This window comes from Mastigoproctus giganteus, chromosome 7 (genome assembly GCF_048544385.1).
Source record: "Mastigoproctus giganteus isolate SK-2022 chromosome 7, ASM4854438v1, whole genome shotgun sequence".
NCBI lineage: Eukaryota > Metazoa > Arthropoda > Arachnida > Uropygi > Thelyphonidae > Mastigoproctus > Mastigoproctus giganteus.
The window spans coordinates 226947242-226966745 of record NC_143581.1 but is presented as its reverse complement, the minus strand read 5'-3'; the positions used below and the strand labels follow the sequence as shown (position 1 = coordinate 226966745).

The window sequence follows — 19504 nt, the reverse complement described above, 5'->3', positions numbered from 1 at the left end:
ATCTCGGTACTGATTTGAAAAACAAGCGATTGAATTATTTCACTAAGGAACACTTTAAACATAAATTTCTCAAAGTTTCTCCAATCCTTCATTTTTATTCTTTGATTAATATTATTTAGTCGCTATTTCATAGCTTTTTACCTGTGTTATCTTCTTGTAGTTAAAAAAAAAAAAAAAAAAAATTGGGAAAAAAGTTGTAAATATCTGACTAAGTTCCATATATTACTGGAAATAAAAATATCTAAATTATATATATTATTTATTTTATCTTTTATTTATTTATATTTTGCCTTTTTCAGCTGTTCTGTATTAACAACTAAGACCATGGGCGCAGGCAGCATGGTGCAAGTGGATTTCGAAATAATACACAATATTTAATGTATTTTCATTAATTTATTGAAACATTAAAACAATACAAAAAACGTTGGCTCGGCTGTACATGTAAATCAGCCAAACTTGATTTAATTAAGATATTGCATGTACAGTATTGGAAAATTTGGTGAACAAAAAATTTATTCCCACATGCAGCACCTTGCAAGATATTTCATTCTAAGACATTTCAGGCCAAGAGGCGTCAGTTATTCTGGAATAAGTAGTTAACTGCCCTACTCTAGACTAGTTGTTTGGGAATTTTTGGCTCATCGACTACTATAGATATGTGGCTTATAGTATATTATGTCTGTACACGTGCGCCTTCAGGCGCAGGGTTTCATGCTTAAGATGAGAAACTTCCCTCCCACCGTCTGCGATCACCAACAGTCTCAAAGTAAGAGTCCTTTAGGAATACTTTGTCTTCGAGGGAATTTGAAACAACCCTCTCCAGAAAAGTAACAAATAAAGAGGAATGCAATGTTATTTTAAAAAATAATATTGCATTCCTTTTCATATTTCTATACAACTTTTTTTTTAGGAGGGAGTACACTGTATAACCTTAAGTATGAAGCACGCCAAGTCAGATCACCCCACGCCTCGAGTACTGCGTACAGGTCTGGAGGCCTCATTTTAGGAAGGATGTAGATTTGCTTGAGCGTGTACAGAGAAGGGCAACAAGATTGGTGAGGGGAATGAAGGGATCCTCTTACCAAGAGAGGCTTAAGTTCTGCAAATTGCACCTGCTGGAGACTAGACACCTGCGAGGTGATCTGATTGAGGTGTATAAGGCCTTGAATGAGTTAAGCAAGCTGAATTTTGATGCGATTCTTCCGCTTGCTCAGATTGCGAACCTAAGGGGGTATAAATTCAAATTGAGGAAAGATAGTTGTAGAATAGATGTGGGGAAAGTTGTCTTTGGCCAGAGGGTGGTTAATTGCTGGAAGAAACTTCCATCTGTCGTTGTGGAATTTGATAGCTTAAATAAATTCAAGGAGGAACTGGACAAACGTTTAGAGGGAATGGTCGTGTGAATTTTTTTTTTTTTTTTTTTTTTTGGCTGATGCTACATAAGCTCATACGCTTGCTTTCTTGCATCACATGCCTCTATTACTATTACTAAGTCGAGAGAGTGAATGAACCATTAACGCTTCCCCCCCAAAAAGTTCATTATATGTATATTCATTATAAATAAAGAACACATCTATTAAGTTAATTTATTAGCTAATTAAAATAAATGCTACAGTACATTCTTTGATAAAAGTGACATTTTCTCCTAGTTCATTCCACTCTTTCACCTAATATTATGTGACTGTTTTTCCCATTAATTTTTATCTAGAACTAAGCTCATATAAATGTGAATTCTCACATTTTTACGAGCGTTAAAGTAAACACGTACAAAATGAAAATCATAATACCTATAGAAGAAAATACATGAATAAAATAAATTAATACATAATCTAAAATTAAACGTTTTACATAATCGAGAAAATACAATAAAAATATAATTAAAATCCATCTTTCTACAAGCAGCCATTGGATAGGTTCAACCCTAAATCATTGGATAGGTTCAACCAAATCATGTGACAAGTTGATCTGGCATTTTGCCAGCACCAATGAATATGGAGAACGAGAAACATTCAAATAAAACGCCATCTTTTATCGTTCCCAGCATTCCATTTTGGTAGTATTAGTCTACACTTGGTTTTCTAAAGTAAATTATGACAATTTTGTTGTACAATCTAAAATACTGCCCATCCTGCCTCGCTGTTCAACTGACTGCGAAACATTTAGGAATTGAATTGAAACTGAAGGAGTTGAATTTCGATACTCGGGATCACTTGAAACCTGAATTTCTTAAAGTAAGTTGATGTTCATGTCTGCGTTCACTAATCCACAAGGCATTAGCGAACTCACAGAGTTTGCTAATGTATAATATATAATTCGCTAATATATATATAAAGTGGGGTTATCACATAAATCGGGATGCACAGAGTAACCTATCGAAAGTGACATCACATGCAACGTTGTGTCATTTGTACTAATTTATACACAAGTAAAGCCAATGTGGAATGACCAACCTATTACCTCTTCCTCCTCCACTACAAATAAATTAGTTGATTTATAATTTACCCGTATTTTATAAATATTACTTATTTTTGATACATATTATCATAAACAAAATTAACAAATATTCAAGAAAGACAATTATTGCACCAAAGAAGAATACTTATAATACTGCAATCCATTCGACACCTATTACTTATTTAATTGGCCTCCGTAGCCGAGTGGTCAATGGCTGGAATGCAGTAGCACACGATGTTTTGAGCAGACCGGGATTCAAGTCCCTGACTGCTACATACAGTCGATCTACCAACCCGCACTAGACCAGCCTGGCAGATTATGGTCCATCGTTCAGGAAGCTTTCATCCCGCAGTGGATTGATTTTTAATTTTTATTATATGAATATCTCATTTAGTTAGATTTCTAAGCAGTTTCTCCAACTGGCTGTAGAGATAACCCAATACCGTGTATAAACAAACTGAAAAATGTATGCCACATTAATTCAGCTTCCAATGTGGAATAATAGTAAAAAAAATTAATTCCACTTTCACTTTGCCAAGTTTCTTTTTTCATCAAATTATAGACTTGTTAAATCATCTCGTTTGAATGGAATTTATAATATAAACTCTTCCAATTTAACCGATGATGTATCATTTAATGTAAAGTTAAAAGTGGGATTTTCGCTGCTCCGTATAAAGTTGAACGCAGGATGCTCATTTGTAAATCGCGACGGTTCGTAACCGTAATGCTATGATATACAATAACCAGTAAAATGCTGAACGATACTAAACGATTATCACTGTGTAAATGAAACCATGAACAACTGGATAAATCAAGTAATCAAGTCATTATAAAGTGAACAAAAGTGTTTACCGGAATAGAATACACTCTCTAACTTTCAATATCTCAATTTTGAGCAATAATATTGATAATGGATTGAAATGTGATTAATGCGGACTTCGAGGAGAGCTCCACTAAATTCTAACATTTGGTTGGCTATGTTTGCAAAGTTTTATGAAAATTTAGTATTTGCTGTTGGCTAATGCTTGCGGTATTTTTAATTATAGAGTGTGCCTTAATATTGAACTAAATGTTTTCTTTCAAAACAAAACGTAAGTGATAATTGCTGCAACACTACAATGGGTAGAACAAATTTTAAAAGAAAATAATAATTGTTTCAAAATAAAAACATTTTATCAAGTTTTTAATTCCAATAATTTATAAATTGTTGAAAGTAGTCATCAAAGAAGTTTATTTGTAATTTACAGAGCGAAACGTTAAAAATATAAAAGTAAAAAAATATTAAATCACGAAAAAGTATAAGTGTTTCTGTGTATATCATGTGATAAAGTAATTTATTGGGAATTACTTTATTTGATAAAGTAATTTACTGTAGCTGCTACAGGAGTTCCATGTAAAGAACCATTATAACAGTCCTGCTTATAGCGCTCGCCTGCTTTTAAAGTTATTTTCTTCTAGCACTATGGTCAATCCAGGCTTGGCAACCCGGCACCTCAGATGGACCTGGAGATCTGAGAGAGAGAATAGGAAAATGATCGAATTGAATTTTTTTGGCTTATCGGCAACTTAGGCTATATTGCGCCAGTCGTAATAAGACTAAAAGATAGTTTCTGTTGACCATAAATTCAAATTAAGAGGAAAAAGATCTAGAGACGGTTGTATGAAATTTTCTTTTTCAACCAGCGATTTGTTAATTAGTCGTATAGTAATCGTTGTTTATTTTATTTATTTATTTTTAAACTTCTTTTTATAATTTTCTATTATTTTATTCTTATTTTATTTACTTATTTTTTGGTTGGCTCAGTAAGAACCTGTGACCTCCTTTGCACTATATTGGCTAATACGAATGTTATGAGGCGCCATGTTTTACCGCTTATATCGCTTATGTTCCAAGAATAAATAAACCTGGATGTAACACTCCTTTCTCTTGAATTTTGGTTTTATGAAAGGGATGATAAGGAAACGGATTCAGAGTCTGAGAGAGAGAGAATTCTAGGAGTCGTTTATGACGTTTGTTCATATTTATACTTAAAGTATAAAGACCGCACTTTGTAGCTCAGTGTCTTGCCATTTATCGTTGCCTTCGAACGCTTTCCTTGACGTTTTTTTAAATCAAACTTTATTATTATTATTTCAGTACTACATTTATCATGTTTATAATACCTAAGATCTGCTAAGTTTAATTTAATAAAACCTCTTTATTTTATTTTAATTTTTTAGTAGTAATGAAGTAAGCATAGTTATTTCTATGAAGGCACCAATAAAGCAAAGATAGTACATTACGTGTTCTGATTATATATAAGCCATTGCTTCATAAATATACAAACACAAAAACCCTGAAAAATTAAGGGTCCTCTAGAAAGTACTATAACGGGAGTTTACTGTAATTCGTAAAAAAATTATAAGTAAATTTTCTACTTATATTTAAACTGTTCTGTTTAAGGAGTGAGAACTCCGTCGTATATTCAATAGTCGTGTGGCCTAGAATCAAGGTTAACCGAAACACGTGTCAAGGTCATGGGGTATTTCCAAACTTATACGCCCTGTACAGTACAAGGCCAGAGAGGCTCAAATTAGAGAATTAAAATATTACAATCATTTACGCATGGCTCAGGCATACATTAAAAAAATAAACCAAGACACATATTGATATGTACATTCTGTTTACTCTGCTGTTGCCATGTACATATGTACATGGTAACAGCAGAGTAAACAGAATGTACTACCGTACTTTGTAAGCAATGGTTTGCCACTTTCGTCCCCCAAAATGTTGAGCAATCTCCGATTTTTGGTAGTTAAGTTTCTATATACAGTACTACAGGTTTTTCTTGTGAATTCAAGATTTGAAAAATATCATTTAATTTTATTTATGCCCGAACTGCTTGGAAGCCATAGTCATCAAATATCTCACTCCTTTCCATGTCCAATCAGCTGTTAGTGTGTTGAAGCTCTCTTTGAAGTCCGAGTAAAACGTTTTGCAATCTAACACAGCGTTCTTTTACTTAAGATCATTTCAGAAAGTATGAACGATACAAGTCGCTTTGTCAAAAATAAAAAATCATCCTATAGCCGAGCTCTATTTTTTTAAATAAAGTGATTTATATAGCAATACGATAATTACAAAATTATCTACTGGCTTGTGTAATTCTTAAAAGACTTACTCCTGTTTAACCGTTTAGCTGCTTCTAGAAGGACGAAATTAAAAATAAAGTTCAGAAAAGATATTAAAAGAAATTTAAAAAAAAAAAATATATATATATATATAGAGGAACTTTTTTTTTTTTTCCCTGAACGTTCGTTGTTTCGGAATTGAAGTTTAATTTAAATTATTTTCTCAACTTCGTTTTGAATTTCATCCTTCTAAATGCATTAACCCTTATGGCTTTCCTGACCGCGCTCCCTTGTGTGGTCCTATCTTTCCTCTCCCCCTAGCGGGGGGGAGAGACAGTTTCTGCAATCTCTTCCCTCCCCCGCCGCCTCCCGGTTCTTTGCCTGGTGAGGCATGGGCCTACCTCACTGACAATCAGGGGACGCCTTCTCTATCGTCCCCATACTTCTGCCTTGTGCCTTACACCCCTCGTCTCCTTCCCACTCTATCTATATGCCTGCACAAGTCTCACACTGTGAAACTCTTAACAATGTTAAGATAATATTAAGATAAGATAATATTACAATTATAATTACAATATTATAATTGTAATATTATCAATTACAATTAATAATATTGTACGCAAACGTTTAGGCCTTACAGAATCTAGTGTTTACCCCTATGATGCAATTTTTTTAAGGCCCTAGCCACTGAAATTCCTGGAAACTAGGTGGCAGGACCTGCCAGAGTAAAAATTTCAAACCACTATGTTCCTGGTCTACCTCCACGAAGCCAAGTGTGAGCAACGTTTTGCGCCATCAGGGGTCTAGCTGCTAAATGTCCAGAAGAACAACGATACATAACATTACACTTACAAAATCCATAGGCGCCTCCGTAGCCAGGTGGGCAGGAGTGGCAGTGCGTAGCACACGTTTCTTGATTAGACCGGGGTTCGAGCACGTCACCACCAAATACGGAGGATGCGGAAAGGTCAGGGAATGGCCACCGCATATCCCCGGAGCAATATGGCCTTAGTTGCTAATGCTCCTAAAAACCAAATAACAAACAAACAAAATCCATACACTTTTAAATCTCTGGCCTTTGCAGTGAACTGTTACACCCACAATGAAAGCAACGCGGAAATGGGGGAACCCCTGGTGCTGCCAGACAAGAATACACTTTGTACTTACTATAACGCCGCCCCCACCAGCCTGCCTTCTGGCAACAAGTGTGTGCGGTTGTCTGTTCTCGGAGGTTTCTCGCCTAATACGCCATGGTCCATCCAGAAACCGTGACTCATCGGAGAAGGCCACCCATTGCCACTTGGTCGGGTTCCAGTGTCGGTATTGCTGTACAAATTGACGGCGTTGTTTGCGATGAACGGCCGTCAGCATGGGTACTGTCACCAAGTGTCTGCTCTCGGAGCCCAATGCGCAACTGGGTTCACTGCACTGTCGTGTCGGAGACCTATCTGGTGGCCCCACGGTTGGTTTGGACGGCCAGTTGAGCAACAGTAGCGCGCCGATCGGTCCTGACCAACCATTTCAGCCGACGTTCACCTCTGGGATCAATGACGCATGGGGCTCCACAATTGGCACGTCGTCAAAGCTGTCCCATTCGTCCAGTCTTGATATACTTTCGCCACTGCAGCACGTGAGCATTTCACAAAGTCCGCTGTTTCGGAAATGCTGGCACCCCTGGCCCGATAGCTGATGATCATGCCTTTTTCTAGGTTTGATAGGTCGCGTGCTTTGCCCATGACAGAGGCTGTTACTGTGTTCACGGATGCTGAACATCAAGCCTTATATGCTTGCGGTGTGTGAACTTGACACGTGCACTGTATGATTCGCTAGGCGCGTGTGATGTCTGCATTGGGGGTGGTCATAATATTGTGACTGGACTCTGTACAGGACCTTTGCAAATAGGAATAGGATGTAATTGACCTTTTATGAAATAATGAATGTCAGTCGTAACAATGAGTGACTGACGAGTTCAACTCCAGATATCATCGAAAAAATTTTCTCTGTTCTTTGGAAAACTTTGCTTCTTTTCTGTTTCCTGAGAATTTCAATAAACAGAAATCCAAATTTGGGATTCTCTACCGATTTTCTGTCTTCTCTATCGATACACATTACTGGATTACTATAGGATCACTAAACTCTGAGATGTTCGACCGGACAGTCTGGCAACTGGCCTGAATAATTCCTTCATTTGTCTTTGTAAGTTTTTCCCATGGCAAGTTTACAAATGTTGCCTCTTTCATTTCTGCCATCAAACACTTGCTATAAGGTAACTTAATTCATGAAAAACACTAACATCAATAGTAAGGTTAGATACTGCATCCCCGGCAATGCGAAGTTGGGCACTGAACTTTAATTTACGGACTAACCATTCATAAAAAAACTCTGACAGACAGCCTTTACTTCTTAACTTTCATTATGTCCGTCATGAAAGCTAATGGTACCTCCTTACGGAGTGTAAATCGTTAATAAATGAATTGCCTTTTCGGACGTAAAAACTGCGCATGCTTCAACTCCCAGCTGTTTCACACAGAGCTAAACCCAACATGCCAGAAGGATGATAATTCAGCAATTTATCATTATAATCATCGTAAATATCCTTGAAGCGACGTTTGATTCTTTCTTCTCTGGGCATTCAGACGTCAGAATCCATTCATTACGCAGGATTAAACATACTCAGCCCACTAAATAAGAATTTATATTTTGTATTTTAGTGTTACTGTGCTTTGAATTAGTTGAAATATCCACCTCTTAAAATTTACTGTTTTCTAAAATTCTTTTCGAATCTTTAAAAATGTGTCGATGTTAAATTTATTTATATTTTCAGATAAACCCCCAACATACCGTTCCAACAATTGACGACAACGGTTTCATTTTATGGGAAAGGTAAGTTATTAGTGAGAAATGAGAAAGCGCACTTTTACACATGCGCATTGAAAACTAATGTGGAGCTTAATTAATCACATTCCATATTAGGTACTAAATTTATGTTGTCTGTTGATCGGCCATTTCTGACATCCCCCACACTATTGAAACGACGTCAGTCAGACCAGTTTCATCTAATTTCTCGCAAGGTCCTCATAAAGGTCCAGCCGCTGCTGCCTGGACCTTTATGAGGACCTTGGATGTATGGTTTATATGCAAAAATATGTAAATTAAAGAGGTGTGTGTGATGTGTGTAAGGAAGCATTATAAAGCTAGGAAACCTGATTAGTGTCCATTTTAAATAAAAAAAAAAAAAAGGAGTATCTTAGAAATATAATCCCAAAAAAGGGGTATATACCCCGAAATGGGGTATCTGCGAGATGAATTGGTAGGATGAGCATATTCATCAACGCAGTCTTCAGCTGATGTCACTCCAGGAACTGGGGACAGTTTTGCTACACGAATGGTCCACTATTTTCCTCGTATTACTTTTCAAAACCTTGATGACTCCATGCCGTGTCGTGTTCGACCAGCGAGGTGGGCCAACGGCGGTCTAAAATGCTTTTAGTCGTGGTACTAATAAAATGGCCAGACAGCTTATAAATATTGAAAGTTACACTTCTGTATTCATCTAGTTTTAAACTACATTATTGGAGACCTTATTTCCTCATTTACCTTCATATTTAAGAAACATATTTAATATAGGTTGTTACATTATGGAATTATGTTAACATAGGTTCTGCAACAGAACTTTTGGAAAATCCGGTTTGAATATTACATGACGTCGTAGTGATTGAAACAACATTTATTCAGTATTCTCAGTTTCTTCTGGTACCGAAATTAAAAAATTAGTTATACAGTGTATTCTTTTACTATCAAATTTCGTTTATAAATTTAGAAATGGTCAGTACATTTCATTTCTCCCGATTAACAAACTATAAATTCAGTAACCAAAAAAGTATTGGTTCCCTAAAGAAGACAAAGGCATATATATCAGCATAAGCCATTGGCTTTTTTGCACCATGCGGCCATTACTAATACTAATACTATTTATTATGGTCTACTACCTCCACGTTGTGCGGTACACCACAACGCTTCCCATTAGCACAGGAACGCCCTCATGGATAGCACAGTTGGTAGGATCGCGTCCTCCCCACAGCGGGTGGAAAAGACCCGAGTTCGAGTCCCGTCGATGACGGGAAGAATTTTTATGGGCATTTTTACAACGTGGCTGAGTTAGTCAGTCTCAGGCGAGGGTACTATGGTTTTTTTTCTCACGGAAACTCTGGTATTTAGTCTGGCAAACAGAAATCGACCACAGAACACACGCAATTTACAGACAATATACAGGGAGCAACATGGTCTTAGTTGCCGATGCTCCTAAAACTTAATAACAGCAACAGCACAGGAACAACATAATTAGGTATTTTCTCACCGGAGAAGTGGATTGTATTATTATTTTTTTTTCTTGAGAGAAATTTTCTCTGACAATTATGGAAGTACTGAAGTAGTTGTAGGTGAACTCACTTCTGGGATATTAAATTTTGCATTTTGTAAAATTATTGTCCATTTCTCTCACTGTTTCCTCGCTGGCCCTCGTGACCAGCAGAGTTAGTAGAATCGTTGTCCTTCCCACACCGGGCGGAAATTTCCACACGCCATCGACTGGATAGACTTTTCTACACGCTTTGGGGAGTCTGGGTTTGAATCCCATTATTGACGCGAGGAATTTTTATGGGCCTTTTTAAAACGTGGCTGAGTTAGACGGTCTCAGGAGAGGGTAGCATGAGTTTTTCTCCCGGAAACACGGGTTTTTCGTCCAGAAAAAATCAAATCGACCACAGAACATACATAACTTAAAGACATAAAATCCTACAACCATCTTTATCCTCGAGATTAGCGCAGTAGTTATAAGGGGCACTTAATCACGGTCTCCCCAAACCGTGTGGAAAAGTCTATCCAGTCGATGGCGTTTCGAAATTTTATGAGCTTTCTTCACGCCGTGGCTGAGTTAGTCGGTCTCAGGCGAGGACAGCAAAGTTTGGCCTTCCGAAATCCAGGGTATATCATCCAGCGAACACAGACAATTTGCGGACATAATATACGTAATACATAGGAAATAATTCTTGGATAGTACTAATATAAAATATTTTAATATTACAATATATATCTGTTACTGTCTACTTCCGTTCTCTCCACACCGGGTGGAAAAGGCCCCGGTTCAAATCCCGTCGATTACGCGAGGAACTTTAATGGGATTTTTTTACTTCATGGCTGAGTTAGTCGGTCTCAGGCGTAGATAGCGAGGTTTTTTTACCCCTGTCAACTCCAGTTTTTTTTCGTACAGCAAAATAGGCAAATTGACCATACAACACACAATTTATAGAGACAAATACAGGTTTATGTAATCAATTAAGGGTTACTCTAATATAATAATTTGATTTTTTTTCTTTTTTTTTTTTTTGTCAGTGTCTTCTTCATGTGGGAGAATAGTGTATTCATGTTACATATCAGAACTGCTAACAAATTTTGTTCCCTTTCATGTGTAGTCGGGCCATAATGACCTACCTAGTGAATAAGTATGCACCAGACAGTTACCTCTACCCTGAAGATCCACAGAAGAGGGCAGCAGTTGATCTAATGTTGCATTTCGACATAGGGACTTTGAATAAAACGCTGTCTGAAGCCCTGGTAAGTGAAATTTAAATATTTCAGCAAGCTTGTTTAAAAATAAATAAAAATGTCATTCTGGGGGAGCCGTCGATCAGTGGTTTTGTGTTTTGTAGTTAAAAATCATTAATTTTTGTTAACTACATATTTTTTTCGAATAAGTAAATGACTTTTATGAGCTAAGAAAGAAAATTTCGTTTCTGCTCATCCGCCATATTTCCCATTAATTCTTGCTTTTAGTTAGATTATAAAGAGACCGGGCAAGGCGCTTGACGCAACCGAGCAAACAAACTGGGTCACCAAAGATGATCAAAGGCACCAGTAAAGTCAACGTAGATGGCAAAGACATATTTGGAGTCACAATCTTAGACACGCGAGAGAACCTCAACTGAGGAACTGTGGCACTGAGGAAGCGCCAGAGCTTTCTCGGTGCCACGCCCTGAGCTATAGCCTACTGATGGACAGAGTTAAATGCTTTGTCTACGAAGAGAGCAGTGAGCCTCGTAGAGATCAACCGTTCAAGAAGTTTGCCTAAATGGGACAGAAGGGCAATAGATCTGTGTGATTTCATTGCTGTTGCATCAGATGATTTTGGGATTTATTTTAGCAGAGAAGACTTCCAGATTGAAGGAAATAGACCTTCATTGAAATATTTATTATAAGACAGTCAGACGAAGTGTACGAAACCTATTAATACAAATTCCTTCAATAAGATCTAAACTAGGGCATCTGGAGTCATTCGTTTTAGCGACAGCAAAATTAACTGGTGAGGTGTACCGGCAGCTCTTAGGAGAGCATGTTTTCCCGGACAGAAACCGGATCTTCCAAGACTGTAATCGGGTCCGCACTGTGTACGACTGGTTCTAGGAACACAGTGAAGGTACACCCAACTTATTTGCCCTCCAAATTCGCCTGCCTTCAATCCAATTGAATACTTTTGGAACAGGAAGTGACGCTTATGAACATGCAACCGTCATCTATTCCTACACTGTGGAAAGCCTTGCAGGCAGCATGGCTGCTGATCCTAACGGGCGTCTTCGGGCATCTAGTAGAGTCAATGCCCAGATGAATAACGGCTATTATGAGTACAAACGGTGGCCCAACTCGGTATTAGGTATGTGGTCATAATTCAGTGATCGATCAGTGTACACACTTATGCGTGTACACTGATCGATCACTAAAAAAAAGGAATATTTACGAATCAGATATATATTACAAAGGATTTCCTTTTGTCTGTGATGCAGCATATAGTGTTTGTAATTGTCCTCGTCGGTAGCATAGTTCGAGTCCCTTGGATGACTTGAGAGATTTTTATGGGCCTTTTTCGCAACGTGACTGAGTTAGTCGATCTCAGGCGAGGTAGCGTTACATTTCTGTAACCAACAATTTTCATAAATGTGCTTGCTTTGCGCTCAATAATATTGTAATATTGTGTACTTTCAAATAACCAGCGCTCTTCCAGGAGTAGTGTATTTAAATTAACTTAGTTATTCGAAGTTTTTCACGGATCTAACATTTGTTTCTGTGGTGGTGCGACCTACGAGTTTCAGTACCATCCTTTATACTAATAAAAGGCATTTTGCATTAAATTCCATTTTGTTTTTATTGTCTAGTATCCCCAACTGTTTGAAGGGAATCCAGTGCCCAAGGATAAAATCGCAAACTTTAAGAATTCTCTAAGACTTCTGGAAGGATTTCTTGAAAAGAGGAAATATGTAGCCGGCAATGATTTCACACTGGCTGATATTTCGATTCTTGCTGGCCTCGTAATGACTGAGGTAAGAAAATAACAGAGGTAAGTGGTGGCATCTCACAAGACTGAATTAATTTCGTTATAGAAATATTGACATTTTAGAAACTTTGTTGTCTCTCAACTCGTGTCTTTAGGAGATATCATATATTTCATATATGAAGGCCATTCCAGAACAACTGAGAATGAAAAATTATTGTAAGTTTTTTAAATGCAGACGTGTGCTGTACATGCTTCAAACGATCAGTACAGACGGAAATATCCGTAAAACAATTTCATATAGTGGGCAGAGGCAATATTTTTGTGTTTGCATATCAGGTGCTTAAACATCTTGAGCCGGCCCCGAACGTAGGCCATTTGAATTCTCGTCTTTTTGATAGTTTCTTCTGTTAATAAACAGTGTTCTTCAAGTGATCTCGAGTGAATTTCCAGTTGCAGCTCTAGACATTCCGGCAGTGTTATGCCGTGGATCGTTGTTGTCCTGTGAATCTTCAAATACCAAACTCTTGTGGAAGAAGCTTCGTCGTCGGTTTCCAACAGCTGATTTGTGAAGAGCAGATTTGCTGTTTGCTGCTGAAGAACCTAAAACTCTCAGTTTATAAATATCTTCCAATAAGTGCGCACAGACCTTGAAGAGGATGCATCCCAATAACGAGACGTATAGGGGTGGACAAAATAACGGAAACGTCTGGTATGAAAGTATCAATCTTTGTAAAAGCTGTATGACGTATTTATGAACCCGCAGTAATGATGTTCATTGTTTGTTTGTTTCTTTCTTGCAGGTAGAACTGTGAAGGAAAGAGGATAAAAGCCAATGTTCATTTAGAGGTGATATAAAAAGGTGCGTGAAAAATATGACTTGAAGAAAATGACACAAAGAAAAGGATTGTAGCCCAGAAACATAAAATTACTGCCTCAAAAATAACTGCACAACTTTTCTTATGAGTCTCAGCAATCCACTTTCGGCAGAACAGTTTGGCGAGAACTTCATAAAGCTGAAATTTATGGCAGAGCCGCTATTGCCAAGACACCCGTTACTGACAGTACTGTTAGAAAGAGGATGCAATGGTGTAAGGAGCACAAAAACTGGCGACTTGATGATTGGAAACACGTTTTAAAAAATAAATAAATCTGCAACCATTGTCAGTCCACTGAAAGATAGAGGCCTCGTTAACAATGTTGAGGGAAAGGACCATAACCTGCCACAATGGTCCAGTGCGGGTTGGCAGATTGACCATATTTTCATTCTCATTTTTTTCCCACATCAGGGAGAGTTTAGGTTTGGTGAATGTCAAAGGAAGTGCATCATCCTTGACTGTCTTGTTACAACTGTCAAACATATAGGAGGATCAACAATGGTTTCGGCATCAATATCTTGGTATTCTTGAGGTCTTATCATCGCCCTGCCCTGTGGAATTACTTCCAGATTACCTTAATATTATGAGTGACCGGGTTCATCCCACGGTGCAAACATTGTTTCCCACAAATGATGCCTTGTTTCAAGATGATAAATGCTGCAATACCCTCAACTAGATGTGTCTAATCTTCATTTTACAAGCCTGAGACTGAGGCTAAGCATTTCCCATGGTCTGCAAAATCACCAGACTTAAACGTTATTGAGGCATTGTGGGCGTATTTGATGATGAGAGTGAGAAGCAGATTTCCTTCACCCTCATCGCTCAAGCCGCTTGAAACGTTTCTACATGAAGAATGCTTCATATTCGTCTTAACACAGTTCAAGATTTACTTTAGTCTATGCTACGTATAATACTGTACAAGCTATTTTACAAGCAAAGGGTGGGTGCAACACAGTATTAGTGCATACCTGTAACTATTTTCACAGTAGTTTCCGTTGCTTTGGACAAAGCAACAAAAACACCTGTGAACCCCCTATAGGTGGAAAATAATGAAAACACCTATACATAGCCAAGATTTATAAAGATCTAAGGAATATCTTGTGACTTTTTCTTTTACTTTTACAAAGTCATGAGAAGAGATTTTCCGTTGCTTTTCTCTCCACACATGCTGGTGTGGGGAGGACGATATAATCACCATCCCCCCCCCCACACCGGATGGAAAACACCTGAATCGAATCCTGTAAAATCCTGTAAAAAAGGAATATTTATGGGTCTTTTTCACGACGTGGCTGAGTCAGTCTCAGACGAAGGTAGCTTAGTTTTTCTCCCGGAAACTCGGGTGTATCGTCCAGCAGACAGCAAATCGACCACAGAATACACGCAATTTACAGACATTACATACATTTCTCCAACCTCTTCATGCGTACTGTGAGGCTGTTTCCACAGTGCATGTATAATATCAGAGAATCAAATTAACGGGATGTCTTTTGATGACTTTCTTGCCATTATTCTTCAGGGAAACTGAAGCTGTTGAGTCAAAAATTACTTTTACTTTTTTGATGATATTTCGTATGAATATTTGAACGTTTCTTTGGTTTAAGGAAAATTAATTAATTTATTATTACTGAAATGCTTTAAGGGCTTAAGCTTCATGCTGTGAGAGAATTTGACAATATATACGTTAGTGCGAATGCATCAGATTAGTACACAGCATCGCCAATTTGGCGCCTCCGTAGCCAGGTGGGAAGGAGCAGCAGTGCGTAGCACACGCTTCTTGATTAGACCGGGGTTCGAGCCCGTCACCACCAAATACGGAGGATGCGGAAAGGTCAGGGAATGACCACTGCATATCCCGGAGCAATATGGCCCTAGTTGCTAATGCTCCTAAAAAAACCAAATAACAACTGCATCGCCAGGGTACCTACCCACCCACCGAAGAAGGGTCAGATAGCCCCGAAACAGTGCCGTCTGGGTGGTGGTATCTGCTGAGAATAAGTAACAATGTCTTTTCCTTAGGTGAAACGTTACTTATTCGAACTAATGCATATCATGACAACTCGTTGTGAAGGTATTATGAGATTTAACTTAAACGATGCCGATTTGCAAATTTAGAGTTTTTGCTGTGTACTAATATGATGCATTCGCACTAACTTGTACATTAATTTATTATTATTAATTTTTTAAATTAATTAATTAATTTATTATTATTTTGTTTAGCCGTGTTATTTCGACCTGAGTCCCTACCCTAAGCTGCAGGCGTGGATGTACAACTTGAAGAAAACACTTCCTTACTACAATGAAGTGTCCGACAATTATTTAAAAGCCATCAGAGGCTACAGAAATGAATTGAGAAATAAAGAAGTTAACCTTGAGTTGGCATTCGGAGCTGAGCCGAGTGATGTCAAACGCGTTACGTTGAGCAGTAGCACTGTTCAATAAATTTTACTTTGTTTATTTTGGTTTAATTTTATTTTGCATAAATGTAGAAAACTTAAATCATTTTACAAATATTCTGCACTTCGGTTAGCACGTAGAAAGACTCAAACTTAATAAAATTGTTTCTGTGCTGTAAATTCTTCTAGCTTTTTAAATATTTATAAGAAATTTCTGGCATAATTCAAGGAACACTTTCCCTGGGGCGTCTGCATGGAGCCACAGTTTGAGAAACGTTGATCCATTATACATTATCAAAATCGTTCTTGAATAGATGTTTGTTGACGATTTTGGCCTGGAATTCTGCATCTACAAAGGTAAAGCGTATATTATATCAGCGAAAAATTCTCAACCAGAATTGAGTTTGGGATATTGACCAGGATTTAATGAGTTAATTTTCAAATGCGAAATTAAGTAAATTTCGCAAGTCAGTAAGTATTACAGGCAGAACGATTAACAGTGGATTAATAAAAGTTTCACGCGCTTTTTTAATACTTCTTACATTCGTGATCAAATCCAGACAGGCATTTTTTAATTCTGGCTATTCCTTGAATGTTTTGACAGAAAAAAAACGAATATAAATGATAAAAATGAGAGATATAGTAATAAAAAAAAAAACAACCATGTCGCCGGGATGAAAATTTATTGATTACTTTAACTAAAAAAAAAAAAAAAAATATTGAGCAGCAGTCACTACCACTGCAGGATGGAAGCCTCTACAACAATTCATGTTGAGGGAAATGGACTGCAATCTGTCACGCTGGTCCAGTCTGGATTGGTAGATCGACCGTATTTAGCAATCAGGGACTGAAATCCCGGTCTAATCAAAGAGCATGTGCTACTGTACCCCTGCTCCTGACCACTGAATGTTAAACCGAAATTTTATTTTTGACTTTTCTGATGTGATCCCAAGGATCCATTACCTTTGTAATAAATTTAAGAATTCGGTTAATTAATAAACTTAATTTTGTTTAATTAATGAACTAATTTTGCATGATCCACGCGGTAAAAGAGTTGTTCAATTCAAAAATTAATCTATGATTGTCTTAAAGTTTAAGGTGAAAACATTTGCCGTTATTTATATGAACTTTTTTTGTTAAATTTTTTGAAATTTATGATTGTTTTTGTTTGTTATTTAGGAGCATTAGCAACTAAGGCCTTATTGCTCCGGGGATATGCGGTGGTCAATCCCTGACCTTTCCGCATCCTCCGTATTTAGTGGTCATGGGCTCGAAACCCTGTCTAATCAAGAAGCGTGTGCTACGCATTGCTGCTCTTGCCCACCTGGCTACGGAGGCGCCTTGTTTTTGGGTCAGTCTGACTTAAAAAAAAAAAAGAATCATAAATGTTAAAACAATAATAATTGGGCAATATTTATAATTATACAGGCGTATAGAACTGTCCTTTATCGAAGCATGCGAAAATGAGCAGTAGTTAGCCTACATCATTATTACTGATGTAAGAACATCATACTGATTTAGAAATTCGTATGAATATGAAGAATCTTGCTGTTCTCATGACCTTATATTATATGATCACTTAAACATGAATCGTGCGTGGTGCTGGATTTGAAAATTGTTGATATTAAGAAAAAACCATGTGCTTTGAAATTTGTTTAGAAGTGGATACTGAAAGCGGTGCCTTCTTGGCAAAGATCATAACAGCAAATGAGATCTGACTATGCCATTACGATCCAGGAGCAAGCAGATGAACTAAATGTGGTGGTTGCCAAAGCCAAAAAAAAAAATGATTCCACCTATTGGTAAATTTATGATAGCTTTCTTTGAACATATCGGACTTGTTTACCATCATGTTGTACCACCAATACAACAGTTACCGGCGAGTATTACATTTCTGTGCTTAAGACCCCGAGGAAATATCTGCTAGGACGGCCTACTCTCCACACTAGGATTGGAGTTTCTATTATGATAACGAGCACCCTCACGTTGCTCCATTCACAGTTTCGTCAGTGTTAAATATTCATCACATCTTGCGTACACTTCAGATTTCGCAAATCTGACTTTTACGTTTCCTTCCTACCTTAATAGTGACGTAATTTCAACGATTCAGAAGCAGTATTCACAGCAGCAGAAGCACTGTGAAGCACATGTCAAATAAAGGATTTTAACAAGCTTTCAGAGTGTGTAAACACTTTGGGACATGCGCATTACATCAAAGGAAGACTATTTCGAAAACACCAATCAAAATTTAGATATATATATTAAAATTATTATTATTATTATCCGTATGGTGCAAGGAAGTCTGAGGCTTATGCTGCACCAGCCAAAAATAAAATTCCCGAGTTACCCTAAGAGAGGTAGAGAGAGAGTAGAAGGAATCACCAAGAAAGAGAAGAATGATGATATCCAGCTCAGAACCCTAGGTGTGCCAACCCCATGCTCACCAGATGTGAGTCCCTGGGGTTTTTGTAAAGTAATCAAAAGTTTGGTGAAGGTGAGGCAGTTTCTCTTTTCATACTAAAATCATTATTCCGTATTCATACTACTTTAATCCGTATTCATATTAAAATAAGAATTTAATAAAAAAAATTTTAGTAAATTCTTGTTATAGTGCGAATACAGATGGCAGAAACATATCCGAAATTTTGCATTATTGATATACACCATTTTCATGAAATGATAAAAAAAAAAAAAAAAAAAAAAAATCTTAGTAAGATATTAAAGAATAAATATCAACGATATATTTATTGATTTATTTGGCAGCGTATTTAAATCAAATAACCAAATTACATTCACCTACGTTACCCAGTAAAGGAAGGCCTTTTAACTTTTTATGAAATTAATATTGAACATATTTTTTTAATTTTATTTGAAATCAGTTAGCTTCTATTTTTACTGAAGTTTCTGTTCGTACCTTTTAATATATTAATACAAATAATTTATCCCCCAATAACTTTTACACGGTTAAAAACGCCATATTTATTTTAAATATTCGTCGAAATGTTGAAAAAACGAAAATCACGCAAAATTACTAGTGGTAGTTGCTGTGGTGGCGCTAACAGCACGAAAGACAGTCACAGTCGCTGAGTGCAACATCAGAATGACTGGCAGAATTCAGCGTGAGGAATTCTTAAAAGATGATAGGGTTACGATAGTTACGTAGACTGATAGTATACATTTTGATTACTTCAGTCTCAGTGTCCTTGATGTCAAACGGGAAACAAGAAAAAAAAAATAATAAAAATTAAAGTCAACCTTCGTTTGTCGAACAGCGTTTTTATTACTGGCCTCTTGCCAGAACCAATAAACGTTCTTGTAGATAATCTCTCTCTGTCTCTTATGAAAGC

General features: G+C 37.2%; 1 protein-coding gene across 1 annotated transcript; it reads left to right on the top strand.

Annotated features, from left to right (window-relative positions):
- The first annotated feature begins 2090 nt into the window (after window positions 1-2090).
- Window positions 2091-16203, top strand: LOC150083746 (glutathione S-transferase 1-like). Its single transcript, XM_090378593.1, has 5 exons — window positions 2091-2231; window positions 8390-8448; window positions 11037-11178; window positions 12771-12935; window positions 15982-16203. Exons 1-5 carry the CDS (start codon window positions 2091-2093, stop codon window positions 16201-16203), a joined length of 729 nt encoding a protein of 242 aa, XP_090234719.1.
- Window positions 16204-19504: the final 3301 nt, after the last annotated feature.

Coding starts and splice junctions, on each gene's coding strand:
- LOC150083746 (XM_090378593.1), top strand. CDS start 2,091: ATGACAATTTTGTTGTACAATCTAAAATACTGCCCATCCTGCCTCGCT. Junction 8,449..11,036: donor GGTTTCATTTTATGGGAAAG/GTAAGTTATTAG, acceptor TTTCATGTGTAG/TCGGGCCATAATGACCTACC. Junction 11,179..12,770: donor AAACGCTGTCTGAAGCCCTG/GTAAGTGAAATT, acceptor TTTATTGTCTAG/TATCCCCAACTGTTTGAAGG.